The 24,485-nt window shown below is 41.6% G+C and overlaps 1 protein-coding gene across 3 annotated transcripts in view; it reads right to left on the bottom strand.

Moving 5' to 3' along the window:
- The window catches only part of arhgap22b (Rho GTPase activating protein 22b), a 77,195-nt gene that overhangs the window by 37,331 nt on the left and 15,379 nt on the right, over window positions 1-24,485 (bottom strand). For all 3 annotated transcript variants that reach the window (XM_080455228.1, XM_080455230.1, XM_080455229.1), the window contains exons 2-3: window positions 18,368-18,567; window positions 7,426-7,513 (exon numbers count right to left, since the gene is read on the bottom strand). In XM_080455228.1, the coding sequence (XP_080311354.1) occupies window positions 7,426-7,513; window positions 18,368-18,567 (288 nt within the window). The remainder of the gene's footprint in view (window positions 1-7,425; window positions 7,514-18,367; window positions 18,568-24,485) is intronic.

The following is a 24,485-nucleotide window of genomic DNA, read 5'->3' as shown; positions in this document are numbered from 1 at the left end:
GGACATTCTACATAATGAGTACTTTCACTTTTGGTACATTAAGTATATTTCGATGCCAATACTTTTGAACTTTTAAAAGTAAAATTGAGATTTTCTACATTGTGGTATTGCTGCTTTTTAATTTAGAAAAAAGCACTTCTTTCACCGCTGCTTCTATCAACCATACACCAACACATACAGCTAAAAATACAGACATAACAAAAAAAAACATACTCATAGACAGCCACACAGACAGCAGCTGAGAGCTGTCAAGGTCCTTGTCCGCCTGTCAAGAACCAGGACTCTGTCACAGAGAACAACGCTGTGTGACAGAATGGGACAGAAAAAGAGATTACTATGCTGTTGTGACCTCAGTCCTCACACTTGATGAAGGCTCTGGACCAGCGGTCCTGACCTAGATACCAACGCTTTTCCATCTAGGAGAGCTAGGACGCATGTCATTGTTTTTCTACAGAGGCCAAATGTTTGAATAGCTTTCTTAATGTTTTGGATTTACATAATATATATGTATGTGTTGTGATCAGTGGTGTAAAGTAACTAAGCGCATTTACAAGTACTGTACTTAAGTACATTTTGAGGTATTTTTTACTTTACTGGAGTATTTTTACTTCTACTCCAATATATCTCAGAGGCAAATATTGCACTTTTACGCCGCTACAATTATTTGAAAACTTTAGTTACTTGTTACTTTGTAGATTTTGATTAGTATTACAAAACATACATGTACCACTTCAGCCCTATTTAAAGTTTGGCTATTTTCAAAAGACTTTTACACATTTTAAACGGGACATTCTGCATAATTAGTACTTTTGCTTTACTATACTTTTGTACTTTTACTCGAGTACATTTTTAATTCCGGACTTTTACTTGTATTTCTACATTGCAGTATTGATACTTTTCTTAAGTAAACAATTTGAGTACTTTTTCCACCACTGGAGTAATTACTGTTGTTTTTATATGGCTGCTACTGTATCTTGGCCAGGTCTCTGATCTCAATGAGACTTCCTGGTAGAATAAAGGTAAAAATAATCAAAATAAGTAATCCTGGAGCACCCTGCTAGCTCAGACTCTACTGTACTGCATGAGTGGGAGATTCTGTGTTCCATTGCGTGCGACGTTGTCAGCATTCCCCATATCACTCTATTGTCTCAAGTGTCCTCTTGAATATCCGATGAAAGTACAAGTGTTTACTGAAGTGTAAACCACTTAAGTCTTATACTTTATCGTACGACAAACAGTGAAAGTACTGTAGCATTGACAACCTAACAGCGCGTGAACATCTGCTATTTTTGAAGATGGAAATTAATTCATTTGAACATTTTTGATATGTGCCCAAAAATAGACACTATAGGTTTAATGTGGTTGAAATAGCTGATATTGAACTAGCAGTATTGCTTGAAAATAATATAAGAGCCGTCCAAAGCCTGGTAGAAGACACACTGTATATCTGTAACCTCTTTTATGATATTGTATTGATCCCTGAAGAGAAATGGTCATTTCTTGATTTTTTTATTGCTGGCCATCTCCCATATGGAGGCCAGTACATACAGACAGACAGACAGACAGACAGACAGACAGACACTCTATTGTAATGTATTTTATTGGTATTGCACTTCTCATTCACAGGCAATATCAGAGTGCTACTGTACATGGCCATAAGCATCAAATCAATCACAAAAGGTTAAAAACCGGGTTAAAAATGTCAATGTAAAAATGATTGTTACGTTATGTTAACTGGACCACTGTGGGCTAGAGGACACATACATCAGAGGCAGAGGAGGGATTTGAACCCACAACCTCCTGTTGGAGTGTTGTTTATGTGCACGCTGGTCCCAGCCTGGCTGCCTTGCCTTTGTCTAGAGGTCATAGTTGGATAGTTTTTGGGTCACTGACCACATTGTGGCAGCTAATGAAGTACAAGGGCTCTTACAATAACACAACACAACAGGGATTTACGCCCCTTCTTGAAGTGCAGTTCACCCACGACCCGACCAACAAGGATACTTGTGGTGGACATTTGTGGAGTATTTGTTTTTAGTTTTCTACTCTTGGGACAGAAACGTACAAAAATATATTTTGAATTAACCACTTAAGCTCTATTCAAAATATAGTGAAAATAGCCATGAATCTACAAGATATGCTGGATCTGCTATTTTCACTATTTTTGAAAATCTCAGAACATTTCAGACAATTTCAGAAAATGTTCTCCGTAATTTGTACTTTTGAATACTTGAGTATTTACTTAGAGTATACACTTTGTCCACCACTGGCACTTATAGTAAGCTTTGCGAAAACCCAATGGAAAGACGGAAACAAAAGCCTTGATCTGTCTAAGCTGATTACAGAGAGAACGGAACTAAAGTGGACCAAACTCACATCTCTTAAGCGAGCCGGAGAATCCAGTCTTTAGAAATGAGATTTAGTTCAGATTTAGTGGACGTCAGAGTGGGATATAAGTCTGACAGGTTAGGGTCTTATTGTAATCCAATCAGCCCCTCTCTGTTGTTTATCGGCTGTAACCGCTGTTGAGATGATGTTTTGACCATGATCTGTACCTGCATCATCTGCTGTGTTGGCCAGAAAACCTTACTGCCTTCAAAACATTACACCAGATAGCAATGATGTAAAGTAACTAAGTACATTTACTGAAGTACATTACTTAAGTACAATTTTAAGGGATTTTTCCTTAGTATTTCCAATTTTCAATACTTTTCCTTCTACTCCACTACATCTCAGAGGCAAATATTGTACTTTTACTCAACTACAATTATTTGAAAACTTTAGCTACTAGTTACTTTGCAGATATAAATGATTACATTATAAAAGATACATAAACCACTTTAGCCCTATTTTATGCCTAGGCTATTTGAAAATAGCCGATCTACAAGCTCACAACTGTAGTATGTTCAAGTAGGGCGTTACAAAAAAACACAAAAAGTAAAAATATGGAGATGTTTCTGCCAGACAACGATATGACAAAAAGTAATACAATGACCGCTTTGCTGGCTTCATCAGGGTTATTTAGACCCCGATAAAGACCTGAGAGGTCCACACGCATTGGTCATTATGGTTGCCTTGCTCTAAAAAAAAAGAAGTATTTTTCACTGAAGACAGAATGCCTTCGATGTCCTTTTAGTCTGCAGTTTGGATAGCAAAGCAGTACTTATTGGACTTTTTGTCATATATAGGCTATCTAACTGTTCCACATACACCTGTCGTGAGAGCCACTGATCCATGCAGCGCTTCCTTCTTTTGTTCTAAACTGTATAAGAATATTATAGGTTTCTCTTATCTCCTCGTCTACAGTATATAGACTGTAGAATTCTGTCTATACTGTTCATGTATAGACATAATTCTAACTCTAAAATCTTCTTCTCTTATGGAGGTCCCTGGCACTAAATCTTCTCGAATGGTGGTCCATCCATGGCCCAATATGTATCAATTTGGGGGGAGGGGAGTGGGGTGGGGGTCCTTGACATGGAATTGTCAGAGAACTGCTCGCGTAGACAAAACCTGTCTGGAGCAGTACAGGATATTTATTTTGTCCCGTTTCAATCCGATAAGGACGTGATATTGCTGTTTTTTTCTAGACAAGGTTATGTGTGTGAGAGAGAAGATTCCTCTCCCCTGCCCTCCCACAAATCATCCTTAACCCCCCCCCCCCCCCCCCCCCCACACACACACACACACACACACACACACACACACACACACACACACACACACACACACACACACACACACACACACACACACAACCCCCACCCCTCTCCGCTGGTCTCTGTAAAAGCCTTCTGGTCTGCCGGCCTGGCCGTAGGGTTAGAGTCTGACCGCGGTTCACACCGCTCTGTGATATTGACTCTCCATAAATAAAACATACAGGCGCTCACTGGAGGGCTGACTCTAAACACAGGGGGGGAGCAGCCGATAAACAGACCCCCCCCCTCTCCTCCACCCCCCTCTCTGACTGACACAGAGCAGACAGGGACCACCGCTAAGGGAATGCCTCGGTCTGTCTGTGGGATTCAAGCTGACCAAGGAAACGGGGATGGGCAATATCATTGGAAAATCATATCACAATATTATCGTTTTTCTTGTTGTTCTTATGTTATTTATATCATGTGTGTAATCTCGGCATCATTTTAAATGAGGGTCTCCATCAATGATCTCTCAGAGAATCTTAAATAAAGGTTGAACGAATGAATGAATGAAGATTTATTTTAACCTTATTGATATTGTGAGGATAATATTGTATTGCGAACACGATATAAATTTTCTTTTTATTTTGACCAAAATCGTTGAAAATAGAGAACTGCTCGTGTAGATCTAAGCTCACAATGTGTCGTATACTGTATAATCACCTTGCAGATCGGCTTAATGCAAACATTTTGAATAGGGCTCAAGTAATTAAAACAAAGACATTTTGTCATATCATGTGGGGCGGCAGTGGCTCAGGGGTAGAGTGGCCGGGTAGTGTGAACTGGAAAACCGCAAGGTTCCAAGTTCGAGCCCGGGCTGGGGGGCTCCCCCAGAGTTAGTGTCAAAGTGTCCTTGAGCAAGACGCTGAACCCCTAATTGCTCCCGATGAGCAGGTTGGTGCCTTGCATGGTTTCCTCCGCCATCGGTGTGTGAATGTGTGTGTGAATGGGTGAATGTATAATGCACAATCTATTTAAAGTGCTTTGGATAAAAGCGCTATATAAATGCACCATTTACCATTTATCATAATAGTACAACAGCCCAAATCTCAGATGATATTTAGTGTCATATCATGATATCGGTAATAATAATGGACATATTGCTCTGCCCTACAGGAAACCCATTGTTTTGCACTAAGCAGCAAAGATGGTTAAACATGTGAGTTAGACACACACACACACACACACACCCACACACACACACACACACACACACACACACACACACACACAGAGAGCACTCAATGTACACTTTTGATCAGCTGTCGTTGGTGTTGAACTTAATGAATGTGTGAAGCCTTCTGCAGAACGTCACAAGATCAAATGAATGATCTCTCTCACTCCCCCCTAAACCAGTATCTCTGCCATGCCACACACACACACACACACACACACACACACACACACACACACACACACACACACACACACACACACACACACACACACACACACACACACACACACACACACACACACACACACACACACACACACACACAGAGAGCCCGGGGCTAACTCTGCACAGATAGAGTCCCTTGACTCAAACATTACAGGTTGCACCCAAATCAATAAGCAATAGACTACTGGGTTCTAAGCTAGCCCTGGGGGCTCTCTCTCTCTGTGTGTGTGGGTGTGCGTGTGCGTGTGTGTGTGCCTGTCAGCTGTGACGGTCTCATAACAGAGCTGATCTACAGCAGGGGTCGTCAGATGATGGAGAGGCCATGTTTCTCTCATCTCGTCTTTTTATTTCTCCTCGGCAGCCAGGAGTCCTTCTCTGAAAGCATTTTCTGCTTGAGTTACAACAGTTTTGGGGGGATTTATGGGCCCTGGATGATTGTGACCTTAAATAACATGACACGGAATGGGCTCCGGGATTCCATTTCACCTAGACAGACCCCTACAGTTCTGCTGCTTTTAGTTCTGCTGCTTTTAGTGATGATGGAGCTGATTGTGATTCTACAAGCAGAAACCCCTTCGACATGCTGCTTTCTGTCAGCAGCAGGTGGTAGGTACTGAGCAGTGTTGCCAGGTTTTGCACGAGAAACAAGTGGCCACTGGCCAGTTCTATAAAAAATACGTCCAAAAGAAGCGACAAGGCCACATGAGCGTGCACGCAAGCACGCACGAGTCCCTGGCACAAAATATTTTCAGATGGGTGTCCGTGGACACATATATATTAATTTGGGCGTTATTGACATTGAAACATTTGAGAATTTGTTTTAAACAACATTAGGGAACAAGCCCAAATCAACTACACTTTAGAAACCAAAAAAACACCACCCGCAACTTCAGACACAAGCGGCTTTACGGAAAAACAAGCCCAAAGTCGCTTATAATAAGCGAACTTGGCAACGGTGGTCCTGGGAGGTCATGAATGAGATCTGAGCTCTGGCCAACAGCACTCCCTACCAGTGGTGGATAGTAACGTACTGTACTTAAATACATTTGTGTACTTTACTTGTAAAGCTTGTAGTTTGTTATTTTCACTAGTATTGATATATTTTTTTAAAATCTCTTTTTGCACTTAGTATTTTTTTAAAGCAAGTACCCCAGTACTTTAAATTCCAAGTACAAATTTGACAGAGCAACTTCCACTTATTTGACTATACTTTGACTTGGATTGAGTACTTGGTCAACAGCGCTCCCTACTGCTGGACACACAGAAGGACAACTAGGTGTGAGTAATGATTCCAGGTCAGTGGCAGCCATTCCAATCAGCAGCTGTTCCAACCCAACGGCCAGAGAAGAAACGCTGCCTCTGTGTGTTTCTGTAAACCACTGATAGTTCGCCTCTCAACACGTCAAGTCAGACAGCAGGCTTGTTGTGTCCCGTGAGGCTCTTCCCTGAGCGAGGAGCCTGCCAAGCGAGTGGCCGCACCGAATGGCGTGAAGACCGCTGCTGTCCACTCAGCATTGCATGCCGATAGACAATGTGTTCTCTACGCCAGTGGTTCTCAAACTATTTAAAGGAGTAGTTCGGTCCAAAAATGACTTATTTTCTATCAATTACACAACCCATGATGAAGCCTTGAATTCATGGAGATTTTTTAGTTTTTGTCGAATTCCTAAGCCAATAATTTGATGCCCGGATCATTGGTCAGTAGGAGACTCAGTGGGAGAGTCTTTGAGTCTCCGGTCATCAAATTATTGGCTCAGGAATGCGACAAAAACACAAAAATCTCCATGAATTCAAGGCTTCATGATGTGTGTAATTGATAGATTTTTTTTTTGGGGTGAACTACTCCTTTAAATAAATTTTTCACAAGAGTATACAATTCGGCTCCTCCATTTGTATACATACTCTTCCAGTCAGTGGTGCAGTGCTCATTGCATGCGGTCTTTTGAGCAGAAGCACACGCACACACATGCGTCGATCAAAAACAACCGTCAAGTTCACACCTAAACAAAGCGTATGAAAGCTGCCGACTACAACAGCGTGAATTAACATAGGAATGAGACCCTGGATGCATATCAACAGTCCATTGTGTGACCTGCTAAAAGATAAAATCACCACTGCTTCCAGTTCCAGTGGAGCTCACCTGAGTCACCTCAAAGATCTTCGATGTTATTACCAAGATAAGCAATCCCACGCCTCGCCACTCGTACGACATGGTACACAAAGTCTCCTCCACGTCGCTCGGCGTGAACGTCAGATCAGTGTGTTGACTTCTGGTCTCCTAAACCCACGTTGCACAGTTAATGTAAATCAAGTAACTTTGCTCACCTGGTACGATCTCAAACAGGTGTCTTCCTGGTTCGTCTGGATTGGCTGTGAGCTCGTTGACCTGGCAACCCTGCAGAGGTATACAGCCCTGGAAAAAACACACACATGACCATGAGCTTGAATTATTATATTCATGTTAGGATGTTTTGAAAGAAGCAAATGTGTTATGTATCACAGCTCGTATCCTGTATACTTTATAGGTTGCGCAAAGGGTTTTAAACCGCCGGCCAGAATGTCTGGAATGATTACAGATACCCGGACAGATGGTACAATTTAGGTATTTAGCAGATGCTCTTATCCAGAGAGACTTACAATAGGCAACGTAAGCACATACATCAAATGCAGAGAGACGGTGTAGTGCCTCAGTAGACTAGGATCACAGGTAAACCAAGAACCTATAGCATCAGTCTGAACAATAAACTATCAAAAATAATAATCTGTATGTATTTGTTTTGTGTATACGTATTTATGTGTATTCATTGTGTGTATATAATTATCACAGATTTGTTGGTGTCCTATATTTCAACCATATTTTGTACATGTTTTGTGACAGATGATAAATACAAATAATCCGTACATTGAAACTATAGGATACCAGGTTAACAACTGGTGGGCTGTAAGAATATTGCAAGTGGGCCCCATACTAATTGGCTAACAAGATTTGAATATAACATTAATATATCATAGTCTTCTTTACAATTGTGGGAAAAAATGAGCTTTCATTGTGATAGGCCTACCGATAAATAGGAACTTAATGGCAGGTGCATTTAACAATGTAGCCTAACAACATGGGTTAAAGCATTGTATTTTCTATTGAAGTGGTTAACAACCTGTATTATAGTATGTGTATATGAGCCGTTTGAACTTGTAAGATGTGTCATTGACTGATCACCCAAATTAAGGAACATAATAAGTGTGTCCCTTATCAGTCCCTTATCAATAAAGGACACGTCTTTTACTTTCGAAATAAGGGACGATTCCTTATTTCAAGCGACAGTTGGCAATGGCAACCCTAAATGGACATGTGTTGTGAAGTGTCTTTAGGCATCTCTGCTGGATGCTGCATCTTCAAACGTGTGTGCGTTGGTTGTGTAATTACATTTTCCACTATTTGTCATTAAAGAAACGGTAATTACCGGCGTAACGAGACCTTTGGTATATACTCATAAATCATAAATGCAATAAATCACTGTTTCTCAACGGTGGGACCACCAGGGGTCCCAATAATGGACCCTTACGGGTCTGTAACACCCAGTGAGGGTCCATTTGGTTCCATTTCAGAGTTACATAAACACGGGGGATTTTACAGTGTAGATGGGTGGTCCCAGAGATATACAGTACTGTATACCGCTGCTGTCGGGCTGAAACCTCATATCTCCATATTTCAATATTCTTTAAAAAAGATATATTAATGCTCTACTTCATCATACAAGTGTAGTGAAAATAGCCAATCTACTATTTTCACAATTTTACTAAACATTATATATATTATCGCAAATTCATACAGGGCTTTTCTAGGCTAAGTACCCAAAGCCTACTTTACATAGGGGGAGGAGAAAACAACAATACAAATTAACTTTATAAAGAAAAAAAACCCAAAAGGCTATGACTATAGAGTCAAATCAATTAAAACTGTGGAACAGTTTGGGGGTGCAGAAAGCCATATTGAAGAGGTGGGTTTTGAAGGATTGGTGGGGGGGCTTCTTTGATAGCATCGGGGAGTGCATTCCACAGGGGGATGGGGCAGCAGCAGAAATGGCCCTGTCGTCCGAGGTACGGTACGTCATGGCCTCGAGGACCTCCAGGAGGTTGGCGTTACATTACCAGACCTGAGGGAGCGGGGGGGGGGGGGACGTTTGAGGAGGTCGGAGAGGTATAGAGGGAAGCCAGCCTTATAGGTGGTGAGTAGGATTTTGAAAAAGGAATGGTTTTAGACTTACGTTTCCACCTGCAGTGAGTGAGTTACTACAGGGGGGCTGCCAAATCTTTTAGTGATATGATTTTTTTTTATTACATTAACCACTTGAAACCTAGCATCCCGGCAAAGAGGTTTAGGTGAGGAGGGAAAAAAGAACAGTAAAAACAAATAAGTTTAATCTGAAATACAATTTTATACAATAGAGGGGGTCCCTGATTCATCTCTGTCTCAGATGAGGGGTCCTTGGGCTGAAAACGTTGAAGACCCACGATGTATACATTTGTTTTGTTTTTATCAAATGGGAGTCAAAGGTTGGTGAATCACAATAGATATTGCAGTATTGTTATGTTTGTGTTGTCATGTACATACAAGTGGAGGCATCCATCCTCTATAGCATCAGAGCCGGCAGACAGACAGACAGAGGCGTCGGCCACAGGGACAAGCTGTTGCCAGCATTGGGTCGCCATGGTAACAAATGGGAATACGGTTGAAGGGGTGGGGGTGGAGGATGGCGGGGGTGGGGTGGGGCAGCAAATCCCAGGGGGGCTGTGTGCTCGGAATAACACTGATACACCGACCAGACGAGAGAGGGAGAGAGAATGAATGAGAGAGAGAAGGCACACGCTGGAACACAAATCATATGGCTTTCTAATTGGCTGACTGGGTTCTTAGTGGTATGTGGATTTATGAACGAGAATAAAATGAATACAGATGACAGCACTTCCATCTTTTTAAAACAGTTACTTAATGGTCATATGATTGCAGATTTTTTTGCCAGCTTGTTTCTATTTCTGTGCTGAAAATGAACAATCGTATTTCCTCCAATATGGATCTTGTAGAGATGGTCTGAGATTTTACACAGCTACTGTATAGAAAACGCTGTTAAGGGAATTATCTGAAATATTATATACTATAGAAATATATGCAGTAGATGTTATAATATATTAACCACTTAAGCCAAACTTGTACGTACAATGAATGCTAATTTAGAAAATGTTTTAATATAATGACATGCCACAAAATAGGGACGCCAAGGTTAATGTGGTCAAGTAAAAAAACACTTCCCATGCATCAATCGATACTACAGCGATTTGAATATTTTTTTTTTGTGAATAATTGCCCCTCCCCTTCATGTGTTTGTCTGGAGGGAGACATTAATTCCATGTCCGATCCTCGTCTCCTCCATCAAAGCCCCATCAGTGTCCCTGTGTGTGTTGTGTGTGTGTGTGTGTGTGTGTGTGTGTGTGTGTACTTTTTATATTATACTTGTGAGGACCAAATGTCCCCACAAGTATAGTAGAATTAGAGAATTAGACATTGCATGGACCGTTTTCCTGGTCTTCACAAGATAAATGGTTTTGTGGTAAAAAAAAAAATACAAACAACATTTAGACTTACAATTAGGAAGATATTCAGGTTGGGTTTAGGGTTAGGAATACAAATGTAGAGGTTTAGGGGTTGGGCGTAGAGTTTTCCCTATGTTATATACTTAATTACACAATAACACCCCCCGAAAAATAGCACATCTACAAGCTCACAACGTGTCACATTGTGACGCGTTGTGAGCTTGTAGATCAGCAATTTGTTTGGCTATGTTTCAGCTATTTTTAACTATTTTCAATGCTGTTCTAAAATGTTGATGTCATCACAAGCATAGTACAAACCTGTGTGTGTGTGTGGTCTCTGACAGTGGTGGAAAAAGTACTAAATTGTTTTACTTAAGTAAAAGTATGTATCATTACTGCAATGTAGAAGTACTCTGTTACACAAGTAAAAGTCCAGAATTCAAAATTTACTTGAGTAAAGGTATTAAAGTATTGGTATCGAAATGTACTCAAAAGTACCAAAGTGGAAAGTACTCATTACATGCAGAATGTCCCATTTGACAAGTTTTCAAATGCATAATAATATCTAAAAACCTTTTGAAAATAGCAGATCGGCAAGCTCTCAATGCGTTGCATCGCAACGCATTGTGATCCTGTAGATCTGCTATTTTCAAATAGCCGAAATGTATATAGGGCTGAAGTGGGTAATGTATGTTTTGTAATAATAATCAAGTAACTAATAACTCAAGTTTTCAAATAATTGTAGTGGAGTAAAGGTACAATATTTGCCTCTGAGATGTAGTGGAGTAGAAGTAAAAGTATTTAAAATTGGAAATACTCCAGTAAAGTAAAAATACCTCAACATTTTACTTAAGTACAGTACTTGAGTAAGTGTACTTAGTTACTTTACACCACTGGTCTCTGAGGTAGGTTATGAAGAATTAAGAGGGGTTTTCTTTGTCACTCACTCATAGAGCTACATGTACCAGCAGTGACATGTCAGGGTAACATGCTCCACACACACACTGTGCTAACAACTCAACACTGACATGGTATTGACAGCATCTGATTAGACATCTGTCAGAGCCCTCAGTCATATGGACGCACCGAAGACATGAGCAGAATACTGTGTGTGTGTGTGTGTGTGTGTGTGCGTGTGCGTGCGCCGCAACCTTGATGGCAGGAGGCTGCTGCGTGTCTTTTAAAGAGCAGCCGTCATTTGAGTGGAGACAGAGCAAATCAATACCGCTGAATGTAAGGTGATCATCATACAGGGCAGGCTGTACGTGACTCTGTGTGTGTGTGTGTCATGTTTGTCAGAGTGTGACTGCTCCTAACTGCCTGTCTGCGGTATTGGAACAGAAAGTAGTTCAGGTCAGAGGAGGCCGACCTTTTTGTTTTGGCAGGAAGTCAGTGGTGAAATGTTAGCATGCTAATAGTCTCGCTACCCAGATCCCCGTGTCACGGTGTGTCATCAGACTGCGTCACACTGTGGGACGGCAGTGTTCCGGTTCCGGTTCTTTCCGGTTCCGGAAAGTTCCTGGTTCAAATACCAGGGTTAGTGTTGAAGTAGTCTCGCGAGCCAGACTGTTGCCTCCAACAACTTTCAAATGCCTCCGTCATACAGTCTGGAGCACTGAAGCACTGAACAATTTGGGGGCTTCTCGTCTTTGTATAGTCACTTACATTTGTCCTACTGCAGGGCTGCCAACTTTGAGAAATTTGTAAGAGTGAGACTTTAACTGTCATAATGCGTTCGGCCGCCGGCCGGAGGCCGGCGGCGAAAAAAAATTTGGGGGCCCAAAATTTAAAAAGGGCCCTTTTTAACGCTGATTTAGAGGAATTTAACATTAAGACTGATGTCTTCACCCCCATGCCAGCTGCTCTCCCTGTCGGCCCCTCATGCTTATATAGTGTTAATAATTGCATTTATTCATTAATTCTGATGAAAAACACGACTACATTATGCTATTGTTAGTCACATTTATTCAACATTGGGTTTGGACACAGGTTTCACTTAGAGCAAAGGTATTATAATATGTTACTCTCTACCTCCCCCTACAGGCTGGTATTATAATATGTTACTCTCTACCTCCCCCTACAGGCTGGTATTATAATATGTTACTCTCTACCTCCCCCTACAGGCTGGTATTATACTATGTTACTCTCTACCTCCCCTACAGGCTGGTATTATAATATGTTACTCTCTACCTCCCCCTACAGGCTGGTATTATAATATGTTACTCTCTACCTCCCCCTACAGGCTGGTATTATAATATGTTACTCTCTACCTCCCCTCCCCCTACAGGCTGGTATTATAATATGTGACTCTCTACCTCCCCCTACAGGCTGGTATTATAATATGTGACTCTCTACCTCCCCCTACAGGCTGGTATTATACTATGTTACTCTCTACCTCGCCCTACAGGCTGGTATTATACTATGTTACTCTCTACCTCCCCCTACAGGCTGGTATTATAATATGTTACTCTCTACCTCCCCCTACAGGCTGGTATAATAATATGTTACTCTCTACCTCCCCCTACAGGCTGGTATTATAATATGTTACTCTCTACCTCCCCCTACAGGCTGGTATTATAATATGTGACTCTCTACCTCCCCCTACAGGCTGGTATTATAATATGTGACTCTCTACCTCCCCCTACAGGCTGGTATTATAATATGTTACTCTCAACTCCCCCTACAGGCTGGTATTATAATATGTTACTCTCAACTCCCCCTACAGGCTGGTATTATACTATGTTACTCTCTACCTCCCCCTACAGGCTGGTATTATAATATGTTACTCTCTACCTCCCCCTACAGGCTGGTATTATAATATGTTACTCTCTACCTCCCCCTACAGGCTGGTATTATAATGTTACTCTCTACCTCCCCCTACAGGCTGGTATTATAATTTTACTCTCTACCTCCCCTTAAAGGCTGGTATTATAATATGTTACTCTCTACCTCCCCCTACAGGCTGGTATTATAATATGTTACTCTCTACCTCCCCCTACAGGCTGGTATAATAATATGTTACTCTCTACCTCCCCCTACAGGCTGGTATTATAATATGTTACTCTCTACCTCCCCCTACAGGCTGGTATTATAATATGTGACTCTCTACCTCCCCCTACAGGCTGGTATTATAATATGTGACTCTCTACCTCCCCCTACAGGCTGGTATTATAATATGTTACTCTCAACTCCCCCTACAGGCTGGTATTATAATATGTTACTCTCAACTCCCCCTACAGGCTGGTATTATACTATGTTACTCTCTACCTCCCCCTACAGGCTGGTATTATAATATGTTACTCTCTACCTCCCCCTACAGGCTGGTATTATAATATGTTACTCTCTACCTCCCCCTACAGGCTGGTATTATAATGTTACTCTCTACCTCCCCCTACAGGCTGGTATTATAATTTTACTCTCTACCTCCCCTTAAAGGCTGGTATTATAATATGTTACTCTCTACCTCCCCCTACAGGCTGGTATTATAATATGTTACTCTCTACCTCCCCCTACAGGCTGGTATTATAATATGTTACTCTCTACCTCCCCCTACAGGCTGGTATTATAATGTTACTCTCTACCTCCCCCTACAGGCTGGTATTATAATTTTACTCTCTACCTCCCCTTAAAGGCTGGTATTATAATATGTTACTCTCTACCTCCCCCTACAGGCTGGTATTATAATGTGACTCTCTACCTCCCCCTACAGGCTGGTAGGGCCTGTAATAAAGGCCAATCAAAAAGAAGGCCATCAAATAAAACGATGATTTTTAAGTCCACGGAAATAATGAATTTAACTTGAAGGTTAAGGATGATTTAATTTTAATATAGTACAAGAATAGTGTAACTACTGTATCTGTAATATATAACCCATTTATTTCATAAAATTATGTATTGGGTTATAGCCTATTTGTCTCAATATTTGTCACATTCAGCCCTGGACTTCACTGACTGTAGGGGTCACATTAATCACATTAGAATCACAGATTAGAGATTTTATGTATTTTCCCCTATTTTCTGTATTTTTCACTATTTAAAATATAGTATTTCTTAATTTTTAATAATTATAGCTCGTAGATTGGCTTTTTTCACCATTTGAAATTGTTTTAAAATAAAAGGTAAACAGTTTTCCCAACCGACAGAGAGTCAGAGACAATATTTTGCCTATATATGGTTCTGTATTAGTGTATGAGTCCGTTTTAGCAGATTTCATTCTAATTGGCTACTGTAGACTGCCTATCAATTTCATGGGCCTGGGTAGGGCCACCTGGCCTGGCGGATATCTTCCCTGTTGCGCAGCAGCACGTCAGCAAGTGAAGGAAATGAATAAATACATAATGTTTTGATAAATAAATGCATAAATTAAATCATATATATATCTTCGCTGTCAGGCCGAAACCTTGTATTTCCATATTTCAACTTTATGTTTTTTCATAAATGAATGCCTTACTTCAGCGGTTCTCAAACTGGGGTCCGGGGACCCCCAGGGGTCCTTGAGGAGTTACATGACTAACTATGAGAGTGTTCCATTTGTACACTCTCAGAGTTAGGATTTCTTAGTATAGATTGGGGTCCCAGAGATAGCAAAGAGGTATCAAATGGGGGTCCGTGGCCTAATGCTTATTAAACTGGGGGTCCATGAAATTAAAAAGTATGAGAACCACTGCCCTACTTCATCATACAAGAGTGTCACACTATAAGAGTAAAAATAGCCGATCTACAAACTCCCAACATGCCGAGATATGATGTGTTGTGAGCTTGTAGATCAGCTATTTTCACAAATTACAATTTCCTATAGTATTGTTTGTTGATTACTTTTCATGCAGTAATGCTATTTTATATTTCATTTCTTCCTTATTTTTTTTTGTATTAAAAAGGTCTTTAAAAAAATGGTCACTTTACTGTCATCTGGGAACCCCCCCCAAACAAAAAAATTACGTGGGGACCCCCCTGGGCCTTGTGGGTCCCTGGTCGGTCCCGACACACAGGTTGAGAACCAGTGATTTGACTAACACTGCTAGTCACAGTTTGTTGTTAAAACCACCAGCAACATGTATGCTGCTCACCAGCAGCCTGTGTAACGTTTAAGTCTCATGTAGTCAGACCCACCATTTCATCAAAATAAAATGATTTGTAAAGATAATGTGTTTGTAAAAAGGAGGTGGTTAAGTTATCTACCGTTTGACCCGCTTCAGAATCAGTCACGGCATATTGAGGCGCTGACAGACGCGTCGGTCGGCGTTTCACGTTGTATACTTTTTTAATTTCTCCACCAAAGTGTTGTGCTTCCTTAAATCCTTCTCCTTGGCTAGAGAGACGCAATGACCCGCCTTAAGCTGCCTCTGATTGGTTTGTATTAGTGACAGACGAGCGTCATGTGAACCGTGGCTGCAGTCCATCCCATCGCGCAGCGCAGCAACCACAAATCTGGAAAAGTCGTCCTAAAACACCCTCGCCCCCGGTCTAATGCGGCGGCCACGGTCCGCGAAAAAATGGGTGGCAGTGTGTTTTAGGACGAGGCTTCCGTTTTCCACCCGATTGCTTTTTTTTTTTTTTTTTTTGCTGTGAGAGGGGGGAAAAAGCGTGAGAAATGGCAAGTGTGGCGTGAGGCGTGAGAAGAGGTTAAATTGCGTGACTCTCACTCTCAAAGAGTGAGAGTTGGCAGCTCTGCCTACTGTTAATCAAATTATTCGATGCATACGGTATATATATATAGCTTGGTGCTAGCAGAAATGAAATAGAAAATATGTAAATGGTGCGTTTATATAGCGCTTTTATCCAAAGCGCTTTACATAGATTGTGAATCACATTCACCCATTCACACACACATTCATACACCGATGGCGGAGGAAACCATGCAAGGCACCTACTTGCTCATTGGGAGCAATTAGGGGTTCAGTGTCTTGCTCAAGGACACTGCGACACTAACTCTGGGGGAGGCCGCTCTACCCGCCACTCTACCCCTGAGCCACTGCCGCCCCATAAGTATTTTAAAGATATTTTAAAACATATTTTCTTGAACGGAAACGACGAACAGACCTGAGCAGCTTTCGGGAGGTGTAGTTCCAGACTCTACAGTATATAGCATTCTGAGATTGTGGAATAGTTGTCTGGCCACGCGAGACTAGTGTCGAAGTGTCCTTAAGACCAAGACACTGCTCCTGATGAGCAGTGCCTTGCACCAACCTGGTGCAAGGACAATGCCGAACAACCTTGCACCAACCTTCCTCCGCCGTCAATGTGTGAATGGGTGAATTTAATGCACAATGTAAAGTGCTTTGGATAAAGGCACTATAAAAATGCACCATTTACCATTTGTCACGTGTCATACAGCGTCGGATTCTCAAGCTTTTTCATTTCAAGGATCCCCAGTTTGATTAGCCCCACACACAGACTTCCATTTGGGACCCCAATCTACACTGTAAAATCCTCAACATTAAAGAGACATGACACCCTAGGCTGATTTTGTAGTTTGTTTTCCAGTTCAGGTTAAAAACTGCAGCAGATTAAAAACATGGCAGACTAGGGTCTGCAGCAACACAGCTGAGTGTGTCAGATTTTCATACTGTAGGTGTGACCAGAGCCAAAGAGGGCATGTCAATGTGCAAGCATGATAGACAATATTGACACACCTAAAATCTAACGCACTCATTAATTTGATTAGCTGCAGCTGTGTTGCTTACATCACAGCGTAGTACTATTAGGTCGGTGTGATGCAGCCTGCCATGTTTTTTTGCTGTCATTTTTAACCTGTCTGCCTACTGGGAAAACAAACTACAAAATCATCCAATGGTTTTCATGCCCCTTTAACTCATTCACTGCCAATGACGTGTTTGACTTGTTTTGGTGTTTTCAGTGTTTATACGCTAGATGGCGCTCTTTGCTAACCTATGAGTCACCATTTGACTCCCAGTGAAGCAGCAAATCACGTGTTCACAAAAAAAAATGACATTCACTCCCATTCTAATGGATAAAAAAAAAAAGCCTTTTGACCTAGCTGCTTTGAGTGCCTTCTGTTGCTTTTTGGCGAAAATAACTTACATTCAACTGCACATAACTATGGAACGGATGATCGCGATGGCACGCTCCCCCCCCTGATTCTACGAGACTCTGATACGTCTTTTAAAGCAATCGGTGGATGGATCGTTGTGAAAAATAATATTCTATGATTTTTGGGCGGTGTAGCCGCCCCTATAAGTGGGGTTGGGACACCTCATTAGTACACATTTGCTGTACTGTGATTGGCTCATTAGTACACCCCTAGCTGTACTGTGATTGGCTGACTATTGGCTGACTCTATTCAGCACTGTGATTGGCTAGCGAGACAGATGATGACATTAATAACCTATAAATAGGGATATGCACTTCAAAAAAACATTTTTTTTGTTGCAGTGAGCTTCCATCACTGTGATGACCACTGTGATGACCACACCGCCCACTTCACACTGGGTGTGATTTTTCAAATGTTATTGCTCGGAATCGCTGGCAAGGTCGGCTATGTTTTATTCTGGCAGTGAATAAGTTGATTTAACTCGGAGAGTGTACAAATGAAACCAAATGGACTCGTAAGGGTCCATTTGGTTCCATTCGTGCACTCTCAGAGTTACATACGTCAGAGTGGTGGTCTCCGGACCCCTCATTGAGAACCAGTAGAGCCAGAGTGGTATAGCCTGTATACCTGTGGTTTGGTCTCCTCCTCGTCCTTGTAGAAGTAGAGCTGGTCGCAGCGCAGCACGAACCAGCGCAGCTGCCAGTTCTTCATGATGCTGCGCTGCTTCTTCAGCCAGCCGGCCTTCAGCGCCCCCTCCTGGAGGCCGGGGGAGGCGGGGCGACAGGGCCCTCGGGACACCTCCCCCATCACCATGCTCTTGGACCTGGCTGTGGCGGCAACACAGAGAATCACAAGCAGATGTATTACACAGGTTACAGGTCTAAAGAAGTGGGTGAAATGTGTGTTTTCATACACGCTTCATCAATGTTAGTTTTCAGGAGAGGGAGAAAGAAAAGAGATAGAAATAAGAGTAGTTTGCAACATGACACTGTGGCGGGTCAGAGCAGCTCCTTTAGCAACAGGAGATATTTTCTGCCTGCAGCAATAAGACTGTACAACTCCTCATCTGGTTGGCTTGATCAGGCGGATTAGGATGGGGTATGTTGAAGTCAAGCCATTGGATTGATTGATTGAATATTGTATTAGGCAAAAATTTAAAACAGCACAGTTACATTTAAAAGAACTTTGTCTAAAAAGTCATGTTCAAAAAAGTCCTTGCGGTCTTGTTTCCATTGAGGTCCTTGGTATTCAATTCATAGTCATATAGTGGCACCAACAGTTCAAATATCAACACAAAAAACTACGGATGTACAAACAATGGGGGGGGGGGGGGGGGGGGGGGGCGGTCAAAGCAATAATAACACTATGTGTACAACAGTGTTTAGTCTGTTGTTCAATATTGCAGGTTGACTATGCTTAGATGTCTATTTTAGATGTTTTTTTTTTATTATTATAATGTTTTTTATTGATGTCCCTATGAGAGCACCACACCTTAATTTTCCCCTCGGAAAAGAATAAATTACCTAGTATCTACCTACTGTACCTGCTTAAAACAGCAGTAGTAAATATATACTGTAAGCTAATAAACGGTAGCAGGGGGGTGGGGAGATCTGCTAAATGGGAGGGTTGGTATATGGGTGGCCTGATGATATTGATATTGGTACTATTGGTAATGTCCAATTTAAAATTATTTTAATTTTTTTAATTGTTTATTGGTTCGTGTTTGATTGTTGTAGAAAAAATATATATTTTTAGCTTAATTCCTGGGTGAAAACATGAGGCAGTTTTCACTGTCCTTATTTCCTCTTGTGTGTGTGTGTGTGTGTGTGTGTGTGTGTGTGTGTGTGTGTGTGTGTGTGTGTGTGTGTGTGTGTGTGTGTGTGTGTGTGTGTGTGTGTGTGTGTGTGTGTGTGTGTGTGTCAGACAATCTTGTACGCTCACTCATCATGTATGCTGTATGCGAACACACAGTCTCTCCCAGGGTCTGCCCCTCGATTTCACATTTGCACATGTGCACCCATTATGACACACACACACACACACACACACACACACACACACACACACACACACACACACACACACACACACACACACACACACACACACACACCACCCCTTTTGCCTCTGGCTCACTGGCTGCATGTCTCAGCTCTACTTAAATGAGAGAGAGCGAGAGCGAGAGCTAGAGAGAGAAAATAGACTGCTATGAAAAAGAGCATTAGAGGGAGATGGGGGGGGGAAGGGGGGAACCCAGAAAAGGCAAGTGAGAGGGAGAGAAAAGATGAGAGGGAGGATAGAGAGATGAGAGGCAGAGAAGATAAGAGAGAGAATGGAGAGATGAGAGGCATAGATACAGGCACCAGGCAGACAGCTCTCTCTCTTTTCACAGCTGTGACTTACTGTCTGTTACACTGCTATGAAGCTACTGACATTAAAGGATCAATACAGAATACTGACTGACTGACTGACTGACTGACATGGACAATCTTTTATGTATTTATTGTGGACAATCTTTGAGGTAACTTGCTCATAAATGCCTTAGTGGTTGATTATTGTATTATGAGTTTTTAGTCCTGTTTCTCTTTATTGCTCACTATCCGTGGAGCGATCCAGTATACATTTCACTGCATTTTAGAAAATACAACTTTTTTAAATTGTATGTGACGAGTAGGTTGACTGACTGACTGACTGACTGGCTGGCTGGCTGACTGAATGACATTTTGACTGACTGCCTGATTGATATCCTATAAAGCGTGTGTGTGTGTGTGGGTGTGGGTGTGGGTGTGGGTGTGGGTGGGTGTGTGTGTGTGTGTGTGTGTGTCTCTCTCTCTCTCTCTCTCTCTCTCTCTCTCTCTCTCTCTCTCTCTTCCCCCCCCGCCCCCCCGGGGCTCAGTGGAACCTGATCTCTGTCAAGGACAGGTGGAGATAGAACGGATGTTCTGCTTTGAACACACACAGAGAGAGAGCTTATTCTTCAGGACAATTGCTGATACAACTGTATATTAGATCTTAAACCATTAAAACCGGGAAAGCATCTGTATAATTTTTGATTTTAGCATTGGCTATTCAAAAATAGTATATAACAAGCTTGCATTTGTAGAATCGGCCTCAGGTCTAATGGGTTAAAAAGGTCACCCAGATGCTTAACCAATAACCACTTATAGCAGACCTAACTGTGATCTTGTAGATCTGCTGTTTCTGCTGAAGAGATTAATTAGGTGAAGACCGGAAAAAAAACTGTCCAAGTCGTTTTACTATAAGAACAGAGGGTTTAGATGGATAAGATCACAACCCACAAACAAATAAGAATAACAAACTAATTTTACGGAAATGTTTATTTATGTGCAGTGTGTCTGTACAGGCCAAAAGAATAATAAAATAAAAATAGAGCTGGTTCTCTCGTGACATGAGGCATACAGCAGTGTTTCTGAGAAACACTCTGCAATGTGACCATCATGTATAATTTATAGGAATCAATTGCGCTTACATCCTCTTGGATGGGTTCAGCACACACACACACACACACACACACACACACACACACACACACACACACACACACACACACACACACACACACACACACACACACACACACACATACAATCAATGCTCAGAGGGAAGCAGGGGCAGATGAATGAAAATCAATGTCCATTCTTTCTGATTTGGCCGTTTCAGTCTGTGCTGGATGCTTACAGCAGAATGGCTGATGTTTGACCGCACAGCATCTGTCCACAGTCCATGTGGCCTACGTAATGGAATCATTTGGGCTTCCAGGGGATGGCACTTGCCACTCCCTATAGCTTTCGCATTTAACCTCAAAATACAGGTTTTTTATTATATTTCTTCACCTGAATGATGTTTCGGCCGATCAATCTGATTTTAGATCGACACTATTTATATGATTTTATTGCACTTATTTGGTTTTGTACATTTATGTTTTTATTCTGATTTTAATGCTTAGGTATTTCCTTATTGCTATCTGGTTGTCAGTGTGTAGGTCTTTTTGTCTTGTATTGTTAATGTAAAGCATGGCAAGTGTAACTCCTGCATCTTGGCCAGTGCATGTTGTAAAAGAGACTCAATGTATCTGTACTGGGGTTAACCGATTCAAACCGGGAAAGCATCCGTGTGATTTTAGATTTTAGCGTTGGATATTCAAAAATAGCAGATCAAAGCTCACAGCTGACACAGCTCACACGAACTGCAAGCTTGTACATCTGCTATTTTGGAACATTTTTGAAAAATCTTGAACGTTTTTTTTTCTTTCTTTCTTTTTTTACACAAATCTTCTCTTCTGGGGGTCCCTGGCACAAAACATTTTCCACCATGTGCCACCCAGTTTTTAATGAAATGACGCCTCTGCTAGGATGGTTGGATGTGAAGCCTGTGGGTGGAATAACACGTGGCTTTATTGTTAGGACAAGACTAGATTTCTCTTGGCAAAAAAAAAAGAGTTTTACTATAAACACAAGAGCTCCAAGATGATCATAATCATTATTTATGATTGCCAACTTTCCTCTCAAGGATCCTTTAAGAAACTCTAATATGAAAACTGCTATTTTTAAAGACATTCTTAAAACAATATTTATGCTAAGATGATTTTGGGGACGAAATGTTTGTGTTATTGTTTGCAGTTTTCTTTTGTTACTGTCAATTCAATTCAATTCAATTCAATTCAAAGGAGCTTTATTGGCATGAGAAAACATACGTTGACATTGCCAAAGCAAGTGTCAAAAGCATAATAAAACTATTTGAGGAAATAAAATGGGGAAAGTCTGTACAGTTGCCAGTTGGAGGGGGTACAGCACTCCACTGTGTCAACAGAGCTGTCACATTTGGATGGCTGGCTTACAAAACCACTAATGTTCATTTGATGTTAGAAAGTTGTATCGTTTTCTGTCGGGCAGAAACCAGCTATCTCCACTTTAAAATGTTAATTATTTTTTAATAAATCAGTGCTATTGAACACCATTTACGTCTGTGTGTGGGTTTTACAAATATTGAACCCCAGCAAAAGTAGTTAATACCGCATCACAATCATTTTAACCACTTTATCTATATTTTATACTTTGGCTATTCAAAAATAGCCGATATAGCAGATAGCTCACAGCGACGCGCTGTGAGCTTCTGCTATTTTTGAACATTAAAAAAATACCTTGAACGTATTTAGACTTTTTAACACAAATGTTCTCTTCTGGGGAGGGTCAACATATTTTCAGATGGGGGTCCGCGGCCAGATATATATAAATGTTGGGGTCCTTGACGTTATAAACTTTGAGACCGTATTGATCTAAATGAATGTAAATGTTTCAGGGAGATATGATATGTCAGTTGAACATCCGGTTCCACTCTGTATGGATTGTGGTTCTCCTGAGAATACTGGACACTGTGTGACATCATTTTCTCACAACAACTGCTCCACTCATGTGACTGCAGCCTCCACAGAGTAAGAACTACAAGAATGAGCTTGTAGATATGCTATTTTTTGAAAAATCGTGAAAATGTGTGCAAATCTTTCAATATATATTTTTAAAGCAAACATTTCTAGCTCAAATCTTTGCTTCTGGGGGTCTCTGACAAAATATTGTGAGATGGGGGTCCACGGCCAAATACATATAATTTTGGGGGCTCTTGACATGAAAAGGTTTGAGCACTAGCAACATACGTTTTTCAGAAAACAGTTATTTTAGAATCGGCCTCAGGTCTTGGTTAAAAACTTGGTTAAATGGTACTGGTACTGATACTGGGCAATATATTAGTATATTGTGTCTTTGTAGCCTATTCATTGTTTGCTGTGCAATATTCCAATGCTTTCACTCGTGTTGGAAAAAACACCTGTTTTCGCAGGACGTTGTTATACAGTACCAATTATCACTAGGCATAAGAATACTGGAAGTTGCTGTTTGTTTTATATAGCGTGTAATGCTAGCTTGGACTATTACTTGCAGAATCTAAAGTAGAGAGACAAGTATAGGTTATATGCAGCTCTAATAAATACTGAAGTTTAGAATCATCAAACTCTGTGTGGAGTTTGCATGTTGTCCCCGTGTCTCCTAGGGTAGTTAATACCCTCACAAAAACATGTAGTAATCCTGGTCACTATACTGCCTCCCCCTGGTCAGCCGGGGCGGCTGATGGAGGGGAAGGGAACTGGTTGGAATAACGTGTTCCTTCCACGCGCTACGTCCAACCAGGGAAACTCTCCCCTGTCAGGTGACAAGAAGGTCAGTTGGCTCTCATGTATTGAAGGAGGCATGACTCATGAGCTCGGCCCTGGGCTCCCTAGGCTGGTGGGGGGAGTGTAGTGCCCAGGATCACTTAGAAAATTGGCAAAAAAGGGTTACAAAATCGAGGATTTAAAAATAAATAAATAAAATAATCATCAAGCTCAACATGTGCACACATTATTTTCTCATACTCCTCTCCTCTCCTCCCTTCCATCCTTCCCTCCTTCCTTGGTGGGCTGGCTCTCCTAATCATCTGTTCTCATCAGGGGACCAGAGGCAGATTATCACATTAAAGCGCCCCTCTGTCTACCTCCTCCCTCTCTCCAATCATCCTCTCCTCTCCTCTCCTCTCCTCTCCTCTCCTCTCCTCTCCTCCTCTTCCCTCTCTCCACGCCTCCTCCCCGAACCTTAGCTTGTGGTTATCAAAGCAGGGTTCAGGGACCTCCAGGAGTCCCAGGGGTCCTTGAAGAGGTTCCAGGGAGTCCCCAGCAAAATTAGCTAAAGGGTAGGGT

The sequence above is a fragment of the Gymnoscopelus braueri genome (genome assembly GCF_963280865.1).
Source record: "Gymnoscopelus braueri genome assembly, chromosome: 17".
NCBI classification, from domain to species: domain Eukaryota; kingdom Metazoa; phylum Chordata; class Actinopteri; order Myctophiformes; family Myctophidae; genus Gymnoscopelus; species Gymnoscopelus braueri.
Note: the sequence above shows the minus strand (reverse complement) of the source record. Positions and strands in the feature narration are given on the sequence as shown.